This window comes from Salvelinus namaycush, chromosome 33 (genome assembly GCF_016432855.1).
Source record: "Salvelinus namaycush isolate Seneca chromosome 33, SaNama_1.0, whole genome shotgun sequence".
NCBI classification, from domain to species: Eukaryota; Metazoa; Chordata; class Actinopteri; order Salmoniformes; family Salmonidae; genus Salvelinus; species Salvelinus namaycush.
This window is the reverse complement of record NC_052339.1, coordinates 23,593,236-23,618,119: the sequence shown is the minus strand read 5'-3', so window position 1 is coordinate 23,618,119 and position 24,884 is coordinate 23,593,236. Positions and strand designations below refer to the sequence as shown.

Sequence of the window (24,884 nt, the reverse complement as noted above, 5' to 3'; positions counted from 1 at the left end):
GATGGATGAAAGGTTTTTGGGACAGGTACAACAGCAGATTTTTTCCATAAAGATGGAATTTCCGATGCACCCAGGGACCGCTGAAAGACAGAGCAGAAGACACCCCTCAGCTGAGTGGAACAGTGGAACAGAAGACACGACCACTTATGTTATCAGGCCCCGGGCTCTTTCGTGCTCCTTTGCTTTTGAACACTTGTTGTACGACTTCCTCATCGATGACAAGCGCACTCTTGGTTGCCATGACATCCTCTTCCAGACGAGCCAGGGCAGCGGGGGCGACCCCTGTTTCAAAGCGGGTGAAGAACTTGTTTAGTTCATTGGCTGTAGAGAGGCACACCCTCTCATCCAGGCAGGGATCAATACCTTGCCTCCTTTTTCAATGGGGAGTTTGCCATATTCTTAATTCTCAATCAGGCAGACTGAGTCTCCCTGTGACATTAGCTGTTGCACCTTGTCCTTTTACTGTAATCTCGACCTTCTTATCTCTTTGTTCACCTCTCTCTGTACATCTTTTCTTTCGAGTCGATTCCCGGAGGCAAACACTTGTTTCTTCTTATTAAGCACCACTTTCAATTCTTTGGTCACCCATGGTTTGTTGTTAGGAAATATCTTACATGTTTTTTTTTGAGATCACCAAATCAACACAGAATTCAATATAGCCAGGTATTACATTAGTCAACTCGTTCAGGTCAGCTGATGATTCTTCAAATACACTCCAGGTGGTACAGTCAAAGCATCCCTGATCAATACTGTCATTGTCCCACACCTGTATTTGTTTTTCCACCACCTTCTCCCTTTTGAGTAACTGTCTCTAAGTTGGTCGTAGAAGACCAGTATTATGATCTGATCCAGCCAGTGGAGATCTGGCCAAGGATGAATACGCTTTGGGGACCGAGCCGTAACACAAGTCAATGATCTTATGTTTTCCTTGTTAGACAAGTCACATACTGGGTGTAAGTCCTCAAATTGCGCTTAAGAGTACAGCCATTGAAATCCCCCATGATGAATTTGGGCGCATCGGGGAAAATCACATCAAGCTCTTGAGTGAGGTTAAACATTGAGTGAGGTTAAAAATGATGTCAGCTGCATTGACACTGTTTGCTCTTGGATGGATATAAACAACTGTCAGAAAAAGCATGGTGAATTCACGGGGGAGGTAGAAGGGGCGTAGTGACACTCACAGTAGCTCTGTATCAGGAGTGCAGATTGTTTTCCTGACAATCGTAGTTTTACACCATCTATCATTTATCAGAACCCAGACTGCCTCCGTGCTCCTTACCAGTAGCTTCACTCTCTCTGTCCATATGAGTGATGGTGAATACGTTAGGGTTGACTTCAGAGTCGGGCACCGCCTCCGACAGCCAAGTTTCAGAAAAGGCCATCACACAGGCCTCCCTGTATTCATATAGATACTGTGAGTTTGCCCAAAATTCGTCAATTTTTACCTTAAGCGTTTGGACATTGGAGAGCAGGATAGTTGGAAGCGGAATCTTTGTTTTGTTCCTTCTCAACCTCTGCCGCACACCACCTTTCCTGCCCCTTTTCCTCTTCCTACTTAATAGTCCTTCACCCAGGTTGTTTTGTCTCACGATCTCTGCAAGTATGTCCCCTTTGATCTGTTCTCCCGAATGTGAGTTATTACATTGTAAGAGTTTCTGCTGTTGTGGATGTGTGGTGCCGCCAACTTTCTCATAGATTCGCATCCTGTTTTAGGTACAAGCAAAGGGAATCCAAGTAGGAGAATAATCCACTGTACGCACTTCATGTCGCTCTACCGTAGCCTAATCGGTAATCCGATGCAACATAAAACCTTATTAAAGTACTAAAAGCAAAGCAACAAAAACAGATGAGTTTAAACAAAGAACAAGGAACAAACAAACGCTGCAGGGCACCATAGGACAGGATATGATAGGACAGGATAGGATAGGATAGGACAGGATAGGATAGGATAGGATAGGATAGGATAGGATAGGACAGGACAGGATAGGACAGGATAGGATAGGATAGGATAGGATAGGATAGGATAGGATAGGATAGGACAAGATAGGACAGGATAGAATAGGATAGGATAGGATAGGATAGGATAGGATAGGATAGGATAGGATAGGACAGGACAGGATAGGACAGGATAGGATAGGACAGGATAGGACAGGATAGGATAGGATAGGACAGGACAGGATAGGATAGGATAGGATAGGACAGGATAGGATAGGACAGGATAGGATAGGACAGGATAGGATAGGACAGGATAGGATAGGATAGGACAGGATAGGATAGGATAGGACCAGATAGGATAGGATAGGACAGGATAGGATAGGACAGGACAGGACAGGATAGGATATGATAGGACAGGATAGGACAGGATAGGACAGGATAGGATAGGATAGGATAGGACTGGATAGGACCGGATAGGATAGGACAAGACAGGATAGGACAGGATGGGATAGGATAGGACAGGATAGGACAGGATAGGATAGGATATGATAGGACAGGATAAGACAGGATAGGATAGGATAGGTTAGGACCGGATAGGATAGGATAGGACAGGATAGGATAGGACAGGATAGGATAGGATAGGATAGGATAGGATAGGATAGGATAGGATAGGATAGGACAGGACAGGATAGGATAGGATAGGACAGGATAGGATAGGACAGGATAGGATAGGATAGGATAGGACAGGATAGGACAGGATAGGATAGGATAGGATAGGATAGGACAGGATAGGATAGGACAGGACAGGATAGGATAGGATAGGACAGGATAGGATAGGATAGGACAGGATAGGATAGGACAGGACAGGATAGGATAGGATAGGACAGGATAGGATAGGACAGGATAGGATAGGATAGGACAGGATAGGATAGGACAGGACAGGATAGGATAGGATAGGACAGGATAGGATAGGACAGGATAGGATAGGATAGGAGGTGGAACTTTTCTCTGAGCTTTTAGTGCAGTGTTTCTCAAACCTCTCCTTGGGGAGCCCCAGATGTTTCACAATTCTGTTGTAACCCTGAACTAGCACACATGATTAAACTAGACAAGGGCTTGATGATTAGCTGACAAGTTTAATTAGGTGACAGAGTGGAAATCCACAACCCTTTGCATCATAACACAACATACTCCAGAAGCACCTTCTGGTTGTGGGGAGATGGTACTTGTAGGTCCCAGGAAGACCGTAGCGTTTCCCTTAGCCATCCTCTACACTAGCTCTGGGAATAGATCAAATACATGTGGCGGGAATCCCTGAGGAGAGGTTTGAGAAATGCTGCTTAGCGGGCATACTCTACCACAGCACAGCACTGAGAGACAGAGAGGGAGGCAAGTTGCTATGGCGCAGCGTGAAACCCTCAGTCCGACTCCATGCAGTGTCTGTTGTTTGGCGCTGGTGCTGGCACTGCCAAGTGTGGGACACACATAATCAATCTTCCATCCTCCTCCCTGACCCAGCTGCTTGTTTGCTTCAATAAGCCTGTGTAGCAATCCTGTTAAGTGGGACAGCTGTCCAAAACTGGTGCACCACTGAAGTACCTACTAGAGAATACACACGTAAACACACACACTCACACTCTCGCTCATTCATTTCGTTTTCACCTCAGTCTTTCCTTGTCTCACTCTCCCACCATTATCTCCCTATTATAACTACAGTACCTCAATGATACCAGGCAGAAAAATGTTGTCCTTGTTTTTTTCCCTTCAAGTGCCAGTCTTAAGCCCCAATTCAAACAATCACAGATAAAGGTAAACCGCACTGCAGGTTCACTTAGAATATCTATGTTGTACCAGAGCTGCTAAGCACATTAAAACAGGTATCTTCGTAGACTTTGTCATTGTTCTATATTGAATCGTTACCACAAATGTCCTTAAGAAACAGTCTAAGCATTCTGAGTGAACACACAGTTTTGATTTTTCCTTCATATGTGATTACAAAAACCATCCTGTTCAGTTCAGTCTCAACCAGGGGATAACTGTTGTTGAGCAGCCAAGTTAAATTTAGCAATTTCTTCCTGCAGGATATGTGTTCAAAGCATAGAGGTCTGTGATTGCTATGCCTGATAACTTCAAACAGTAGCAGGGCATGACGCGAATACAGGGTTGCGTCACATTTGTTTTTAATGCCAAACCTTCAATGTTACCCCCCCCCCCCCTTCCCCTTCCCCCTGCCAAACCTTTAATACTATTTGCAATCCCAGCCTGGCATCAATGCCATGCTAAATATACTTTAGGTATTTCTGAGCACCTCCAAGACGTATCATGGTCTAATCCGCAACAGTCTAGAAATCCAAAGGCTGCATTTTCGTGTCGCGTCGGGGACAACTGTAGCATTATAGGTAACCTTCCCTAACCATTATTCTAAACATTACCCAATTCACCTAACCTGCTACATAAAGTCATCTAACATTTGTCGTTAGTTTCCCAAATCTCCACCGTAAATTATCCCCTTAATTCTCCTGCAAGAGTCAACCTGGTCTCAGATAAATACGTGCACTACTATACGTCCACCAAGAAGGCCTCCAAAATGTATGAAAAAATTATTTCATCCAATTCGTATGCTATTGTACAACCAGGTAAGGCGTATCATATACTTTTCTCTCTGCTACCACACAGCAAGTTGTACCGATGGACCAAGTCGGGAATCAACAGGACCCTGAACAGCTTCTACCCCCAAGCCATAAGACAGTTAAATAGCTTGAAGGTTCCCAGACTAACTATTTAGCAATCTGCATTGACCGTTTTTGCACTCATCACATACGCTGCTGCTACTGTTTATTATACCTAGTTAGAGTGCCTTTATAAAGTATTCATACCCCTTGACTTATTCCACATTTTGTTGTTACAGCCTGAATTCAAAATGGATTAAATATAGTTTTTTTCTCACCCATCTATGCACAATACCTCATAATGATAAGGTGAAAACATGTTTTAAGAAAATGTTGCACATTTATTGAATATTAAGTACAGAAATATAAATATTCACACCCCTGAGTCAGTAATTTGTAGAAGCACCTTTGGCAGTGATTACAGCTGTGAGTCTTTCTCGGTAAGTCTAAGAGCTTTCCACACCTGGATTTTGCAACATTTGCCCATTATACTTTTCAAAATTCTTTAAGCTCTGTCAAATTGGTTGTTGAGCATTACTAGACAAACATTTTTAGGTCTTGCCATAGATTGTCAAGTAGATTTAAGTTAAAACTGTAACTTGGCCACTCAGGAATATTCACTGTCTTCTTGGTAAGCAACTCCAGTGTAGATTTGGCCTTGTGTTTTAGGTTATTGTCCTTCTGAAAGGTGAATTAATCTCCCAGTGTCTGGTGGAAAGCTGAACCCTGTTTTCCTCTAGGATTTTGCCTGTGCTTAGCTCCATCCAGTTTCATTTTTATGCTGAAAAACTCCCCAGTCCTTAACGATTATAAGCATACCCATAACATGATGCAGCTACCAGTATGCTTGAAAATTGGAGAGTGATACTCAGTAATGTGTTGTATTGGCTTTGCCCCAAACATAACACTTTGTATTCAGAATGAAAAGGGAATTGCTTTGCCACATTTTTTTGCAGTATTGCTTTAGTGCCTTATTGCAAACCGGATGCATGTTTTTAAAATATTTTATTCTGTACAGGTTTCCTTCTTTTCACTCTGTCAATTAGGTTAGTATTGGAGTATCTGCAATGTTGTTGATCCACCCTCAGTTTTCTCCTATCACAGCCATTAAACTCTGTAACTGTTTTAAAGTCACCATTGACCTCATGGTGAAATCCCTGAGTGGTTTCCTTCTTCTCTGACAACTGAGTTAGGAAGGACGCCTGTATCTTTGTAGTGGCTGGGTGTATTGATACACCATTCAAAGTGTAAGTAATAACTTCACCATGGTCAAAGGGATATTCAATGTATGCTTTTTATTTTTACCCATCTACCAACAGGTGCCCTTTGCAAGACATTGGAAAACCTCCATGGTCTTTGTGGTTTAATCTGTGTTAGAAATTCAGTGCTTGACTGAGGGACCTTACAGATAATTGTATGTGTGGGGTACAGAGATGAGGTAGTCTGTAACGGCAGTCTAAGTCGTCCTCCTCCTCAGACGAGGAGAGGCGAGAAGGATCTGAGGACCAATGTGCAGCGTGGTAATTTTCCATTATTTAATAAACACAAAACAAGACACTATACAAAATGACAAAACAAACTAACCGTCACAGTCCTAGCTGGTGCAGACAAAACACAAAGACAGGAAACAACCACCCACAATCCCCAACACAAAACAAGCCACCTATATATGATTCTCAATCAGGGACAACGATTGACAGCTGTCTCTGATTGAGAACCATATTAGGCTGAACACAGAAACAGACGAACTAGACACACAACATAGAATTCCCACCCAGCTCACGTCCTGACCAACACTAAACAAGCAAAACACATAAGAACTCTGGTCAGGACGTTACAGTACCCCCCTCCTGAGGTGCGGACTCCGAACGCACCCCTAAAACTCAAGAGGAGGGCCTGGGTGGGCATCTATCCGCGGTGGCGGCTCCGGCGCAGGACGAGGACACCACTCCACCACTGTCTTTGTCCCCCTCCTTAGCGTCCTTTGAGTGGCGACCCTCGCCCACGACCTTGGCCTAAGAATCCTCCCCAAGGCCCCCACATGATTTAGGAGGTAGCTCAGGACAGAGAGGTAGCTCAGGACAGAGAGGTAGCTCAGGACAGAGAGGTAGCTCAGGACAGAGAGGTAGCTCAGGACAGAGAGGTAGCTCAAGACAGAGAGGCAGCTCCGGACTAATGGCAGCTCCGGACTAATGGCAGCTCCGGACTGAGTGGCAGCTCATGACTGTAGGGCCGCTCATGACTGTAGGGCCGCTCATGACTGTAGGGCGGCTCATGACTGTAGGGCGGCTCATGACTGGAGGGCGGCTCATGACTGGAGGGCGGCTCATGACTGGAGGGCGGCTCATGACTGGAGGGCGGCTCATGACTGGAGGGCGGCTCATGACTGGAGGGCGGCTATTGACTGGCTGGCGGCTCTTGACTGGCTGGCTGCTCCTGACTGGCTGGCGGCTCTGGCAGCTCCTGACTGGCTGGCGGCTCTGGCAGCTCCTGACTGGCTGGCAGCTCCTGACTGGCTGGCGGCTCTGGCAGCTCCTGACTGGCTGGCGGCTCTGGCGGCTCCTGACTGGCTGGCGGCTCTGGCGGCTCCTGACTGGCTGGCGGCTCTGGCGGCTCCTGACTGGCTGGCGGCTCTGGCGGCTCCTGACTGGCTGGCGGCTCTGGCGGCTCCTGACTGGCTGGCGGCTCTGGCGGCTCCTGACTGACGGACGGCTCTAGCGGCTCCTGACTGACGGACGGCTCTAATGGCTCGGGACAGACGGGCGGCTCTGAAGGCTCGTGGCAGACGGATGGCTCAGATGGCGCTGGGCAGACGGATGGCTCAGATGGCGCTGGGCAGACGGATGGCTCAGATGGCGCTGGGCAGACGGATGGCTCAGATGGCGCTGGGCAGACGGATGGCTCAGATGGCGCTGGGCAGACGGATGGCTCAGATGGCGCTGGGCAGACGGATGGCTCAGAAGGCGCTGGGCAGACGGATGGCTCAGACGGCGCTGGGCAGACGGATGGCTCAGACGGCGCTGGGCAGACAGATGGCTCAGACGGCGCTGGGCAGACAGATGGCTCAGACGGCGCTGGGCAGACAGATGGCTCAGACGGCGCTGGGCAGACGGATGGCTCAGACGGTGCTGGGCAGACGAGCAGTGCAGGCGGCGTTGGGCAGACGGCCGACTCTGACCTGCTGAGGCGCACAGTAGGCCTGGTGCGTGGTGCCGGAACTGGTGGTACCGGACTGGAGACAAGCACCTTAAGGCTAGTGCGGGGAGCAGGAACAGGGCACACTGGACTCTCAAAGCGCACTATAGGCCTGGTGCGTGGTACCGGAACTGGTGGTACCGGACTGGAGACACGCACCTCAAGGTTAGTGCGGGAAGCAGGAACAGGGCACACTGGACTCTCAAAGCGCACTATAGGCCTGGTGCGTGGTACCGGCACTGGTGGTCCCGGGCTGAGGGCACGCACCTCAGGGCGAGTGCGGGGAGAAGGAACAGTGCGTACAGGGCTCTGGAGACGCACAGGAGGCTTGATGCGTGGTGCCGGAACTGGAGGCACTGGGCTGGAGACACGCACCACAGGGAGAGTGCGTGGAGGAGGAACAGAGTTCTGGAGACGCACAGGAAGCCTGGTGCGTGGTGTAGGCACTGGTGGTACTGGGCTGGGGCGGGAAGGTGGCGCCGGATATACCGGACCGTGCAGACGTACTGGCTCCCTTGAGCACCGAGCCTGCCCAACCTTACCTGGTTGAATGCTCCCCGTAGCCCGTCCAGTGCGGGGAGGTGGAATAACCCGCACTGGGCTGTGTTGGCGAACCGGGGACACCATGCGTAAGGTTGGTGCCATGTACACCGGCCCGAGGAGACGTACTGGAGGCCAGATATGTAGAGCCGGCTTCATGGCACTTGGCTCAATGCTCAATCTAGCCCGGCCAGTGCGGGGAGGTGGAATAACCCGCACCGGGCTATGCACACGTACAGGAGACACCGTGCGCTCTTCCGCATAACACGGTGTCTGCCCGTACTCCCGCTCTCCACGGTAAGCATGGGAAGTGGGCGCAGGTTTCCTACCTACCTTCACCACACTACCCTTTAGCCCCCCCCCCCCCCAAGAAATTTTTGGGGTTTCTTCACAGGCTTCCAGCCACGCTTCCGTGCTGCCTCCTCATACCACCGCTCCTGGGCTTTAGCTGCCTCCATCTCTTCCCGAGAGAGGCGATATTCTCCAATGTGAGCCCAGTGTCCTTTACCCTCCAGAATTTCCTCCCATGTCCAGGATTCCTGTGTAGTGGGCCGCTGCTGCTCGTACTCACGCTGCTTGGTCCGAGTTTGGTGGGTGGTTCTGTAACGGCAGTCTAAGTCGTCCTCCTCCTCAGACGAGGAGAGGTGAGAAGGATCTGAGGACCAATGTGCAGCGTGGTAATTTTCCATTATTTAATAAACACAAAACAAGACACTATACAAAATGACAAAACAAACTAACCGTCACAGTCCTAGCTGGTGCAGACAAAACACAAAGACAGGAAACAACCACCCACAATCCCCAACACAAAACAAGCCACCTATATATGATTCTCAATCAGGGACAACGATTGACAGCTGTCTCTGATTGAGAACCATATTAGGCTGAACACAGAAACAGACGAACTAGACACACAACATAGAATTCCCACCCAGCTCACGTCCTGACCAACACTAAACAAGCAAAACACATAAGAACTCTGGTCAGGACGTTACATAGTCATTCAAAAATCATACTAAACACTATTATTAACTTCTGACTTGTTAAGCAAATCTTTACTCCTGAACTTATTTAGTCTTGCCATAACAAAGGGGTTAAATACTTATTGACAAGACATTTCAGCTTTCAATGTTTAATTCATTTGCAAACATTTCAAAAACATAATTCCACTTTGACATTATGGGATATTGTGTCTAAATTGGATCCATTTTAAATTCAAGCTGTAACACAACAAAATGTGGAAGAAGTCAAGGGGTGTGAATGCTTTCTGAAGGCACTGCATACAGTATGTACATATCTACAGTACCTCAATTACCTTGTACCCCTGCACATCAACTCGGTACTGGTAAACCGTGTATATAGATAGCCAAGTTATCATTACTCATTGTGCATTTATTACTTATTTATTACTACTTTATTATTATTACTTTTCTATTATTTCTCTATTTTCTTTCTTTCTGCATTGTTGGAAAGGGCCTGTACGTAAGCATTTAACTGTCAGTTTATGAAGTTTGTTACAAATAACATTTGATTTGAAATTTGATTTGATACTATACGTCCTCTAATTCGTATGATATTGTACGACCACTATTCCATTCATAATGTAGCCTAACGTAACATAACATATCATACTAATGGAGTGTATAGATTTATGTACAGAATAATACAAATTGCCCATGAGACCATGTTGGCATCTAAAAACAAAAGGGCACTCGGCATCCCTTATACGCACACAGTGCTCCCCCCACCATTGTATAGGTGGCACACGGCTCTCTTTCCCCCTACCTGAAAGAGTTTCAATTGACAGATTTGGTTTCCAATTGGTCTGGAAATTGCTTTGGGGGGCCTTTGCACCTCGCCTGAAATGTCTGGAAGGGAAACACGAACGACACTCAATGTCATGGAAACCACTGTATCCCTAAAGGTTGGGAAAGCGAGACCATCCGAATTGATGTGCTATTTCACTCTTTCCCTCCTGTGTCACACTTCAGTGATGGTTTTGCAAAGATACGCCAGGACCAAAATACAATCCAACAGTGAATCCAGTACGAGGTAGCTCTGAGTACACACCGTGAAAATGAAATCTCTCTGATAAACCTACACTGCCACACTGAATCGTTGACGGCTGTTCTTGTGGAAAGTAGAAAAACGTCTTACGGTGCCACTTTAAACCAACAAGTTATAAAGTCTTTATAGAGCATTCATAAGCACTTCATGACCACTAAATAGATGTTTCACATTAGGACAAGTCATACTACATAAAGGGTGATATAGAAGGTCTGGAAGGGAAACACGAATGACACTCAATGTCATGGAAACCACTGTATCCCTAATACGTCTAGTGTTTTCCAAATGTGGCATAAACCTTTTACTACTTTGGCAGCCTTCATCTTTACTGTAGCCTTGTATCCTCTCACTTGGCAATAGGATGACATGGTTTATGAGAAGCAGCAACTAGAAAGCTGAAGTCTCACACTAAATAATAGGCGTCTCTTGATATTCATGGTTTACATTTCCACAGCAGTCACAGGGCCAAATACATCCATTAATGGAGAAATTCCACTTTTATAAGCCTCCAGCTAGCAAGCCTTGTCTGTCTCTCTTCCACACTACAAGGATATCAGAAAGCTGAGAAATTCATTTGCATCCTGTCTCGAAAGAAAATAAACATTATTCTAGGGCAGGAAAAACTAAAATAGATATGGGCTATAAAAGAAGATGCTGTTTTCAAATTGTAGAGACAGTATCGTAATTAGTTTCTTCCTAGCAACCACATAATCCATTTACAGTAGCAGCAGTCTAAGAGAAGCCATAAAAGCCACACCTCCAAGACCTAAAACATGCCAGGTTCAAATAATAAAAATAGAATACAGCATTATGCCAAGTGCAGGGCCATCAAGCATAACACTTCCCATTAGGTTTCATCTTCATGGGGACATTGTTGAGACTCTGAGTCTTGTCAACACCTCCCCGCACCTCGCCCCTCCATGTGCCTAATATAGTCCTGTGGTTGAAACACTTAAGACCTTGAAGGTAGAGAATGTCGACTAAAGCAGGAAATACAAAGGCTTCACCTTGTCGCATCGCCATGTTCCTGAATTGCAAACTTGTCTGGCATATACATATGCATATTCTTTACACAGATATCCACTTAAAGCTGAGTGTACGAGTGTGATGAAGTGGGGTGAAAAATGTAGCTACTGCAAAAATTGAGTACGTACTGTAGTGGGGCTTAGGCAGACTAACTGTTTGAGCTTCAGATCATCTTTATGTGAAGTAATATGATGTAATGGGTCTGTGTTCGGGAAAAGGGGAGGCAAGGAAAGAACAGATACTGTAGATTCTAGCACATTCATGTTGACTGACAAACCAGAAGGGTTCCCATTAGAAATACCTCATAATATTTGCCTGCCTTGTTACTACTAATACACTATACATCTAGAAAAACAGTAATGGGCACATTACAGATGGAGGAGGGGTTGTGACATGACATGACGTCATTATGGTATGTTTGTCTACATCCTTCTTGATTAGCTTCCTTGTTACAAGCCGAGGAACGTTAAATTGGAGACATTTCTCAGAGACCATGACCAGGCTTAATTAAAAGTGCTAATTTCTCAAATGTGATAGTTCTAATCTCCCAGCCATTTCCTTGAGGCTGCTTGAGGTTAACACAGGGCCAGACCCCGAATGTAATCAGAAAAGTACCAGTCTGTCCTCTGCCATCTACTCTATCTGTAGGGGTCAAGACGTCATTCTTCGCTGGGCCCTGGAGTCGAGGACACTTACTCACCCTGCCAAGTACAGCTCCGGCTGTTAAAAAAAAGAAGGACAACACCACTGCTCCCCCTTCCCTTGGCCGTATGGCTGTCTGTCTGCATAGAGGAAGGCTCTTTGGCTCCATCTCAACTCACTGTATGCTTCTGTTGGTGCTTAACGACATCACTGCTAATGTTGACCTATCGCTTTTCTATTACTCTGAAGTTGAGCTGGAGAATTCTGCATTTGTTTTTGCTCAAGCTCTGCGGCTGATTACTTGAGAAAAACAAAAAATCGAATGATCAATGAAGACAATTTGTCTACTGGGATACATGGGGAGATGTCATAGCGAGAGAGAGAGAGAGAGAGTGTGTGAGAAAGAGAGACATATACTGTAGACCTATTTTCTTAAGATAGATGTGGGTGTATAGTAGGACTACATGGTTATAATCTTATCTCTTTAACAATCCTTCACATTCAAACCAGTCTTCTGATTCCTCAATGAATAAATGAGGCCAGTAGAATGAGCTCATTGAAGTCCATTTCAAACGGGAGCCTTTATTTAAACAGATATCATATTAGAGTACAGATGGTCCGGGTATATAATAATTAAGGGGTACGTCTAGCAATTTATTTTGGTTGATAATATAGACATTGCGGCCCTCAAAGCCTTCATCCAAAACATAGAAGCCATTACTGCAGGAATAACTGAAATAGTCAGCTCTCAACATTGCTATTGTCCAAATTTCTGTCATTAACTGTGATTTTATAAATTGACTCTCACCACAAGGGCAGAAATAAGCACGTTCCCCTTGTCACAGCGACAATTGGAGGATGTAAGTGTGATACTAACGACTGGCCAAGGTTCCCCAAGGTTCTTCTACTATCTATTTGAAGCTTGTCTGTCACTTCTTAAAGTACAAACCGCTTCCTGCTAAGGCTGTGCTCTAAAGGTTAAAAAGGCAGTCATCTAGTACTGGCCATGTTGGGATAGATAGAGAAAATCTATATTGCTGTGTTTACACAGGCAGCCCAATTCTGATCTTTTGCCGAATTATTGTCAAAAGATCTGATCTAATTGGTCAAAATACCAGTTATTAATGGCAAAAAGTCTGAATTGGGCTGCTTGTGTAAATGCACCCTTTGTGGACCAGGATTGGAATCCTTTGCAATCAATATATAAATCATTACTGAGAATGAGGGGGATCTGATGGGAAAACAAACAAATGGCACTAGCTTGCGTGTGGCATATCTGATACCTATCAGATTTTTTCCAGAATATGTAAGCAAGTTCCAATTTTCTTCTCATGTGGTTCTCAATCCTGATACAATCCTGAAGAGTTTTTTTGCGTGGCTATTTTAGAGGCTATATCAGTGTGATCAAGCAAATCTAATAAGGGTCACATGTAAAACTGTGTGTGGACAGTGGCTGCGTTTACACAGGCAGCCCAATTCTGATATTTTGCCCAATATTTCAATACATTTTATTTCTGTTATGTACTTAGCTTTCTGCTGCCTTACTAAGCTGAATACTTTGGATAAAAGTGTCTGCTAAAGTGTCATACATTATTATTATTATTATCATCATCATCATCATGAGGTTGATACATTTTTCAAGTCTAAAATTTCAAAGTGGAAATTACAAACTTCAGAAGCCTTTTTTAAAACTCAAATACACTACAGTTCTCCTGCAGCAAGGTGATCAAATGAAGATCCTACATCTGTATGTAGACACTGGTATTGTGACACTGGTATTGTGCTGGAGATAATGAAAATGAGATTGAAAAGTGGTGGAGTTGCCCTTTAAGTACTGTTCTGTGTCTAAAGTCACATACTTTAAAAGCAATACATTTTTCATTGTCACGCTATTGTGTATAGAGCCCTAATGGGGGAGTATAAAAAAAGAATAAGCTACCAGAGTGGTGTAGCAATGTCACCAGGCCTGTCTTATTTATTGCACTTGGGAGAATGAGGGCTGGATCCCGTTATTTAGTCTGTCAAGAGAACGTTGAAATTACCTCTGCTAAGATTTTTTTTAATTGCGGGTTATTTGCCGCATAACTAGATTAGAACAAACTGGTCTCTGTTACAACCAGGTATAGATGCTTTTCCCATGGTGAGATCAAGACATCATGGTAAATACATATTTTGTTTTTTATCCTTATACAAGCAGTATATAACCTGACCTTGAAGTCTTAAAAGACATCATAAAGACATCATTGCAACCAGTTTTGCCCACTGATTAGATACAAAACCCATTGCTGCAAAAGATTATATAACTAATTCAAGACGAACAGTAAAAAAAAATCTCCAACAGGCAATCTGATCATCATCTTCTTAGATGATCTACACCTAAAACAGGCTTTGATCAAAGCACTTTGATTATTTTTCTCAGACACAACTAATCCCTTCGACAACATAATTCATATTTCAATAAGGCCATTACACTATGGGGGAAGACAGGCATCAGCCCAAATAGAAAATGTACCTCTGAGCATGGTGGGCGTGATCTTTGAAGTCAACTCAATCAAATTTACTGAATTGAAACTGGGCAGACGTAACCACATGTAATGACTTAACACCAAATTCCCTTGAAGGCCCCCAGTCATTCGCCTAAAACTCAGTCACCTAAATAATGAACAAAATTACATTTAAAAATGTGTAGTGTAGTGTAGTGTAATGTAATGTAGTGTAAAAAATTTTTTTTTTTTTTTTTTTTTTAAGAATTCTTAATTGCTAACTGCTAATACATACATTTCATTCCATTTATCCCAGAAGCTCTGAAATATTTGCCCACCTTGTGCCCGACTTCAGCTTACACTGAGGGGATGAAACATTAAGTGGACCAATGGACAAAAGCTCAAGATTACATTGATGTTGTGGTGATTTGGCACATTCTCAATCCGAGGTCTGAGGGGAAGGTTCCATGTGGGATTGTGACACTGGCCCTGGGGGATTGGACAAAAAAAAGGAGGGAAAAAGGAGGGGAAAAGGCGACTGAGGAAAAGCGGACAAGGCTCTCTGCACTTGGCAAACAAAAGCAGGAAGGGGTTGTCATGGGTGGCCAAGATGAAGAGAGACAGAAATAAATGCTGCATAGCCTGGGGAAAGAGAGAACCTGAATTAAATCATGTGAGGGACGCTCACTCCATGGAGGGACTTTCCAAAGAGGCTATAACATTAACCCATTCCAACGGTTCGGAGAGGAAAGTTACTGTGGGGAGTGTGGACAACGGGACACGTGTAAACAGATGTCTCAATCTAAATCTGACAAAATATTTGAGGTGTTTTTTCTCTGTTTTAGCTTAAAGACATGTTTTTATTCACATAATGATAATTTCCCTCTAACATCTACATGTCTAGGTTGGAAGCGTTCTGAGAATGTTCCATTTGTCAAAGTTGCTTGAACGTGATGAGGATGTTTCTGGAACATGATACCGGACAATCACTGCTGAAGATATAATGGGTATGTGTCATCACTAGGATCAGTCAATATTACCAATACAGACTGTTAGTTACAGATAACGAATCTTAAGATGACGGCATGGTGAATTGGCTGGAGCTGAAGCATCTGAGCCATTTAACCAAGGCCTTTGAAATGTAAACTCATTCCAACACGCGGGAAAGAAGAAAAAAAACTGTGGGGAAAAGTCACTGAGGCATTTAGTTGATTGTCCCTGCTGTTCACAACTTCAAGCCAACTATTTAATTCATGAAAAAAATGAAAGAATATCCTCCAGCCTCTTTCTGCCTTCAGTTCTCTCAAAACACATCATATTTAGGACAGATATTTTTACAAACACTGGCATTGCATGGCAGTCTATTAGCACATGATCTTCAGTAAGTTGATTAATACATTTAATACCATTGGCATTCTAGCAGTTGCATTAAATCCAGCAACAAGGGGCCGAAAGTCAAAAGAAACTACTAATAATTAAAACAGTTTAGCTTGGCAAGGCTATGGTTTCCATGAGAACCAGCATCAATATACACTCATTGGGCAGTTTATTAGGTACGCCACCCCGTTCACAAAAATGGTTTGCTCCTACAGACAGTGAGTCACTTGGCCTTGGCTTGCTATATAAAGCAGGCAGACAGGCATCAAAAGATTCAGTTACTGTTCGATTGAACGTTAAAATGGGCAAAACGATTGACCTAAGCGACTTTGAGCATGGTATGATTGTCGGTGCCAGGCGCGCCGGTTCCAGTATCTCAGAAACGGCCGGCCTCAGGGATTTTCATACAGGACAGTGTCTAGGGTTTACCGACAATGGAGCGACAACCAAAAAACATCCCATCAGTGGCAGTTCTGTGGGCAAAAACAGCTCGTTGATGAGAGGTCAAAGGAGAATGGCAAGAATGGTGCAAGCGAACAGGCAGACCACAAACAGCGCAGTACAACAATGGTGTGCAGAGCAACATCTCGGAACGCACAACTCGTCGGTTTTTGTCACGGATGGGCTATTGCAGCAGAAGACCACACCAGGTTCCACTCCTATCAGCTAGAAACAAGAAGCGAATCCATGGCCCCACCTGCCTGGAGTCAACGGTACAGGTTGGTGGTGGTGCTGTAATGGTGTGGGGAATGTTTTCCTGGCACACGTTAGGTCCCTTGATACCAACTGAGCAACGTTTCCATGCCCCAAAGAATTCAGTCTGTTCTAGAGGCCAAGGGGATCCGACCCAGTACTAGATGGGTGTACCTATCAACCATTTTATGAGGTCACATACGACGGTGGCTTTAAAAAGAATACCAAACACCCCATACAAAAGCGAAGTAATCACTACTTTGTGAGCACAAATCAAAATAATGCAACATCTTACATGACTTACTTTGTATTGTTGGTAACTATGAGGGAGTAACTTCTGCACAAACCTTGTACTAAGGGTAGACTCAGCTATATGAAATCATCACACACAACAGCGTGACTTTAAGGGCACAAGGCGAGACCCAAATGCAGACACAGGAGGCAAATGGTAGAGCACCAATATTTATTATAACAAAGGGAGTAGGCAAAGGCAGGTCGGGACAGGCGAGAGTTCATAAACCAGGTCAGAGTCCAAACAGTACCAAATGATAGGCAGTCTCAAGATCAGGCCAGGCAGGGGTCAGAAACCAGATCCAAGTCCAAAACAGTACAAGGGGATAGGCAGGCTGGTAGTCAGAACAGGCAGAGTGGTCAGGCAGGCGGGTTCGGAACCCGGACAGGCAAGGGTCAAAACCAGGAGGACTAGAAACAAACGGAGACTGGGAAAGATAGGCACAAGGAAAACCGCTGGTTGACTTGGCAAACAAGACGAACTGGCACAGAGAGACAGGAAACACAGGGATATATACACCGGGGATAATAAGCGACACCTGGAGGGGGTGGAGACAATCACAAGGACAGGTGAACCAGATCAGGGTGTGACCGACTTCCTGCTTACAAACATCAACAACAGCCCTTGAGGTATGCCTAGCATTGCCTACATTAAGAAGGCAGCAATCCTGGTTATTTGAATGTTGTTCTTGGTTTCTGTGATCAGGAAGTCATCCCACTGTCAATGATGACGTCATATTGCTGAGTGCCTACCTATCGTCAACACAGCACTTCTGCTTTCATACTTACTTTTCGCAATGCATCTGGGATAAGTTCAGAAGAGGGGAGAGTCAGGGATAAAGCTTCACTGACTGTGAAAAGCATTCATTCACACCAGTTTCATAGGATTTGTTATTAGGGTACTGTCAAATTAAAGTTGCTAGGATTTCTTGTTAAATTAAGGTTTAATTTAGATTTTTTTCCCCCAATCTTATTTATAAGACATTCAATTCCAGAAACATATTATTATTTATTATTTTGTTCTACCTTGTTATTTTTTGGTTTACGTTGTTATTGATTAGGGCAATGTGGGGAGCTTGTAATAAAGGAATTTCACTGTACTTGTGCACGTGACATTAAAACTTGAACTTGAAACTAGGAAATCACAGCACAGGAGTTAAGTAATGGAAAGTTACGATTCTGTCAACCGTGCTCATTTGCCAAATCTGTCTCAGTGCCAATTACCCTTGCCAATGCAGGAGGGCGACCCACTGCCAAAGATGAGCGTTACCATGCAGGAGGGCGACCCACTGCCAAAGATGAGCATTGCCATGCAGGAGGGCGACCCACTGCCAAAGATGAGCGTTGCCATACAGGAGAGCGACCACTGCCAAAGATGACCTTTGCCATGCAGGAGAGCAGCCCACTGCCAAAGAGGACTTTTGCGATACAGGAGAGCAGCCCACTGCCAAATATGAGCGTTGCCATACAGAAGGGAAGCCCACCGCCAAAGTGGCTCTGTGACCTGCTGTGTGTAGGCAGAGAAATAGAGAGAAGTGTGTGTGTGTGCGTGTGTGTGTGTGAGAGAGAGTGAGAGACAGAGAGATAACGTGAGAGAAGAGTTTGAAATCAGGCAGAGAAAACACTGCATGCCTTTCCATAGGAACTCAACGTTCAGCTTGCATGAAAACGTACTCAGCACAGCACCCCATTTAAGTACTTAAAACCCATATTGAGGTGTGAAAGATGGCACTGAGGGTTCACCTCAGTTTCAAATCACACTGACAGTACTCTTCCAGACGCCCACACAATCCAAGAGAGCATACCCCACTACCACATTACACAGACACACTCCATTTAAACAAAACCTGTATTTATTCCTGGCCTACATATTCAAACTACTGTATCAGTAAGCATACAACAATAATGCTAAACATGTCTGCTTATTGAGAGATATGAGAACAGTATGTGTTCCTTGCTTATTTTCAGGAGTGTGAGAGGAAAGCCACGGCTGAGCTGATACGCACACACACACAGGCAGGCAGGCAGGTAGGTAGGCAAAAACACACACACACAGCACTCTGCTTTCTACACTATCCTTGGCTGATCTACAACACTGTTCAAACTCTGCCCTCTTGCAGTGACAGTGGGAAGCCAAGCCAGAGGCCTGGGTTCCTACTCTGCCCTCTTGCTGTGACAGTGGGAAGCCAAGCCAGAGGCCTGGGTTCCTACTCTGCCCTCTTGCTGTGACAGTGGGAAGCCAAGCCAGAGGCCTGGGTTCCAACTGGGGGTTTCACTCATCAGCACTATTACATTATCGGAGGCGGTGACCCAATAACAGTGCACGATCTCAACACTATTACATTATCGGAGGCAGTGACCCAGTAACAGAGCACGATATTGATTGAGTGCCTACTCAAGATGGAAGACACTGCTCATGCAATACAGGAGCCATTTTGAAAACCTGGACAACCTGCATAACTGAGATTTAGGTAGAGTACGTTGACAATGTGGTACTTTGCCTCAGTACAGGCATGAGTCTATATACAGCTCCAGCTGGGGACTTCATAACTTTCCAGGGGCCAAGTTCATGAGCCCACGGAGTGTATGAAAATGTTACGAGGTCATTGAAAGATTAATACAGCTTTGTACAGGATTTACACAGCTGTTGAGAGGGCAGCTAAAAGAAGAGGCCTTTTAGTGAATCCACATAAGGAAACTTACAAGAGTTTTGAAACATATACAGTAACTACTAGCAAGTCTTTATTACCACTGGTCTGGCTGCTAGTACCAACCAAATGTAGACGTATAGCAGTAGAATTGTATTACAGAGATGTTTTTGAGCATAAAATGCATTCTTTTTACAGCACTACACTGGAAGCAGCTGTGGCTGATGAGCCCAAGGCATTTTCCTTGGTTATGGAATTCCGATGCCTCTTTCTAACCATTATTATCTGCTAATTCAAGTAGACAGACCTTACTCAGCAGAGCAGTGGTGCTTGTGCTTCAGCTCTGATCTAATTACATCATCTTCCTAAAATACATTTTACAACAAATAAATCATAGTGCTCCAGACAGTTTTTGAGGATATTATGTGTGCATGTAAGATGTCCCATTTGGGTTGTAAATCTCAGAACCTTTGCATTTTCCACTGGCCATTGGCTATTTTTGTCACGCCCTGACCTTATTATTCTATGTTTTCGGTATTATTTTGGTCAGGTCAGGGTGTGACGAGGGTGGGTATGCTTGTTTTGTATTGTCTAGGGTTTTTGTAAGTCTAGGCATATGTAGGTCTATGGTGGCCTGAATTGGTTCCCAATCAGAGGCAGCTGTTTATCGTTGTCTCTGATTGGGGATCATATTTAGGTTGCCATTTTCCCTTGGGTATTCGTGGGTTCTTGTCTATGTGTAGTTGCCTGTCAGCACTCGTTGTATATAGCTTCATGTTCGTTTTGTTATTTTGTTTAGTTTTGCTCAGTGTTTATTCTTCATTAAAAGAAGTATGTACGCATACAACGCTGCGCCTTGGTCTCATCAATACGACGAACGTGACAGAAGAACCCACCAAAAAAGGACCAAGCAGCGTGAAAAGGAGGAACAGCGCTTTGTGGAAAAATAGACCTGGGACGAAATACTGGACGGTAAAGGATCCTGGACATGGGAGGAGATTTTGGCAGGAGAGGATTGCCTACCATGGAGGCAGGTGAAAACAGCGCAGGAGGAACGGCGAAGATATGAGGGGACACGGCTAGCACGGAGACCTGAGAGGCAGCCCCAATAAAAAAAAATTGGGGGGCACATGAGGAGATTGGCTGAGTCAGGTTGGAGACCTGAGCCAACTCCTCGTGCTTACTATGGGGAGCGTGTGACTGGTCAGGCACCGTGTTATGCAGAGATGCGCACGCTGTCTCCAGTTCGCATTCTTAGCCCGGTGCGCTCTATTCCAGCTCCTCGCAGTTGCCGGGCTAGAATGGGCCTCCAGCCAGGATGGAAGGTGCCGGCTCAGCGCTCCTGGTCTCCAGTACACCTTCTTGGACCAGGATATCCTGCTCTGCGTACTGTGTCTAAGGTGCGTCTGCATAGCCCAGTGCGTCCTGTGTTAGCGCCCCGCACTTGCCGGGCTCAAGTGAGCATCCAGCCAGGACGCATTGTGTCAGCTCTACACTGCAGATCTCCAGTGCGCCTCCAGAGTCCAGTACGTCCTGTTCCCCCTCTCCGCACTAGCCCTGAGGTTCTTGTCCTCAGCCCGGTACCACCAGTTCTGGCACCAGGCCTCCAGTGCGCTTCTACAGTCCAGAGCTTCCGGCGACAGTACCCAGTCCAGAGCTTCCGGCGACAGTACCCAGTCCAGAGCTTCCGGCGACAGTACCCAGTCCAGAGCGTCTGGCGACAGTACCCAGTCCAGAGCGTCTGGCGACAGTACCCAGTCCGGAACCTCCAACGACGGGCCACAGTCCGGAACCTCCAACGACGGGCCACAGTCCGGAACCTCCAACGACGGGCCACAGTCCGGAACCTCCAACGACGGGCCCCAGTCCGGAACATCCAACGACGGGCCAGAGTCCGGAGCCTCCGGCGACGGTCCCCAGCCCGGGGTCTCCGGCGACGGTCCCCAGCCCGGGGTCTCCGGCGACGATCCACAGTCCGGGGTCTCCGGCGACGATCCACAGTCAAGAGCCTCTGGCGATGAGCCACGGTTCAGCTCTACAAAGGCGGAGGGACCAGTGTAAAGATGGGGGGCGGCGTCCAGAACCAGAGCCGCCACCGAGGGTAGATGACCCTGACCAGACCCTCCCCTATAAGTTCAGGTTTGCGGTCGGGAGTCCGCACCTTTGGGGGGGGGGGGGGGTACTGTCACGCCCTGACCTTAGTATTCTATGTTTTCTGTATTATTTTGGTCAGGTCAGGGTGTGACGAGGGTTGGTATGCTTGTTTTGTATTGTCTAGGGTTTTTGTATGTCTAGGTGTATTCGTAAGTCTAGGCATATGTAGGTCTATGGTGGCCTGAATTGGTTCCCAATCAGAGGCAGCTGTTTATCGTTGTCTCTGATTGGGGATCATATTTAGGTTGCCATTTTCCCTTGGGTATTCGTGGATTCTTGTCTATGTGTAGTTGCCTGTCAGCACTCGTTGTATATAGCTTCATGTTCGTTTTGTTGTTTTGTTCAGTGTTTATTCTTTATTAAAAGAAGTATGTACGCATACCACGCTGCGCCTTGGTCTCATCAATACGACGAACGTGACAATTTTGCTGTGCACATAGCCTACATGGCAGTTATCCAGGAGAGTCCTGGACAGTTTTGGGGACTTTAGTATATCCCTGATCCATAATCTTTGGGCCTCAGCTCTCAATCTAATCTCTTGGGTATTCTGAGATGGGTTCCTGTCTCCTCCTGATGACAGAACCAGAAATCCTCCCTAAAGAGAAATCACCTCGGGTCCGGGACAATAAAGTCCGATTTTTCATTGCACTTTCTATAGGGTCCAAGTCCATGTAGACGAATATGTTACCAAAAATAAACATGAACTTGGGATAAGTGAAGATATCATTTCGCAAAGAACATACAATGTTTTTATGATTGCATATCATTATAGACAATCATAACGCTGAATACCCCCTTACAATGACAGGTAGCCCGTCATTGTAAATAAGAATTTGTTCTTAACTGACTTGCCTAGTTAAAGGTTAAATAAAACATAAAAATGTAAATATATTTAATTTCAATGGACATCCAACGTCATCCTCCCTTAAAGACCCATGTTTTCATGAATTTACCTGAAAAGCATACTGGTATGGAGATTCTTACATTGTTTTATGAATTCTTATGGTATTTTACCATACAGTCTTTTACATAGCCATCAGGGTCAAGAGACAGTGGTGTTAATTTGGTGATTGTCAAATATATTATGAAATCATATCAAATTGTGGAAGTCATTGATCAAGATGGATTTGATTTCATATTTTTTATTAGCCTTTTTAAAGATGATAGGCCATGCAACTTAAATATCTTATTGGCTATGGAATGAACACTGAAAGCAGTTTTGAAGCAAAAGGATCTGAGAATTATTGAGTGTTATTAATATGTTGTTATGCATTTTTTCTGTCATTTTTTCGATTATAAGATTCAATTTCAGACAGTGGCAACACAAAAATAGCTATTAAATCATTAAGAAATAATATATTTGAATAATCTAGAAAACTATCCAATCGACTACTAATAGCCTATACAATAAAACACTAGAATACTCACCCAAAATTCCAACCACTAAAAGTTTAAACACAGCCAACGCATTTGTATCCATCACGTTGAGAATAACAATCCCCCACACGATTCGGATTCTTTCAATGAAATCTCAACTGGGTGATAAATGTCTGTGGCAAACCATAATTATCCAAATTCAATGAAAGCACGCGCGCGCGCAACTTCTTTCATAGTTCATGAGTCAAATGTAGAACTCCGCAATACCTCCTCAAATCAGGCCCTGAACCTCCACATGAGATGCGCGTCCTCGGTGCTCTTGCCTCACCGTCCTTGTGCAAGCTTGCCTGCACATCTCGTTGCTAAAATGACTTCTGCGCTCTAGCATCCTATCAGAGGGAGGGAGAAAGGAGGGGAGATAGATCGTCCCCTTCGTCTCCGTTCCTATCTCCTTCCATATGCAGGAAACCATTATGAAATGGACAATTTAATATGAATGATAACGATTTTATTGAATGACACGTGCATATTAAAGGTCCAGTGCAGTCGTTTTTATCAAAATATCAAATAATATCTGGGTAACAATTAAGTACCTTACTGTGATTGTTTTCTATTCAAATTGTCAAAAATAACCAATTTCTCAAGCAAGAATTGTGCTAGTCAGGAAGTAGGGAGGGGAAGACTGAAAACTTGCTGTTATTGGCAGAGAGGTTTGGAACTCTCTTTCTTATTGTTCTCTTAACTAATTGACTACCAGGTGATGTCACCAGGCAGGCCAATACTCCATCCCATCCAAACAGGCTGAAATGTCAATATTTTTGAATGGTTTAATATTCCTATACATGTCCATAAATTGTAACAAAGAATGAAATACTTGTTTATTAATAGGCCTATTATGTAAGCCTACTCTAGGCTATAAATATGCCTAGATTTTTCATGAAAGTTATTATAAAGTGTTACCACCTACCTAAAACATGACAGAGGAAAAGTGGGCAAGCCACAAGTAGGATTGATACAAATATAAATTGATGATGCTGTTTGTGATTTTAGGCCTAGCAAAATTGTATTCAATCTAGGCCATTTTCTACATTATTATCCAAACATTTTAACCTGTCAAATGCTGCAATTCAAAGAAATGCGTGCAAAATAAAATCCATATTTGGAATATCCTAAAAAGTACCCTGAACAGTATCAAATTCCTCCAAACATAACAATGGTCATTATGGCCAAACAGTTCTATTTTTGTGTCAAATTTCTGGAAGAAAAACAACCCGAGCGCCATCTTGAGGATTTACTGAGAATGTCAGTGCAGCCAAATGAAAGCGGAAATAAATAGGCAAAATACTTGTTTCTCAGGGGACGTATAACGAAGACGAGCCATCGGTTTGGCGGGCCAAATTGAACGTCGCAACTAAATATTTATGACAGTTAGAATAACATTGAAGATGAGATTCCGAGCAAAAATGAATGATGTTGGTTGCCTTAATCATTTCACACGTAAGTAATTTGTAATGTTGCTCTTGTATGTGGTTGTTTTTGTTATAGCTAGCTAGATAGTTAAACGGTTAATCCACCCCCAAAAATATGGTTCGGTTTGGGCACCGCGGTAAAGTTCCTTTTTTTATTGGATATTCGGATTTCTCTCTTCAATAGCAAAACAGGGAAAGCGGAATACCTAGTCGGTTGTACAAGTATGTATATTCTGAATCAGAGGAGGATGGAAAACAATTCACACCATGTCTGTGTGTGAATTTCAATTTTTTTTCAATCTTCAATTTGTTTTTAAA

General features: G+C 44.6%; 1 protein-coding gene across 2 annotated transcripts in view; it reads right to left on the bottom strand.

Annotated features, from left to right (window-relative positions):
* The window catches only part of LOC120027875 (receptor activity-modifying protein 3-like), a 39,819-nt gene extending 16,363 nt beyond the window's left edge, over positions 1 to 23,456 (bottom strand). For both annotated transcript variants that reach the window (XM_038972974.1, XM_038972975.1), the window contains exon 1: positions 23,149 to 23,456. In XM_038972974.1, coding sequence (XP_038828902.1) covers positions 23,149 to 23,200 — 52 coding nt within the window. In that variant the 5' untranslated portion in view covers positions 23,201 to 23,456. The remainder of the gene's footprint in view (positions 1 to 23,148) is intronic.
* Between the last annotated feature and the right edge of the window lie 1,428 nt (positions 23,457 to 24,884).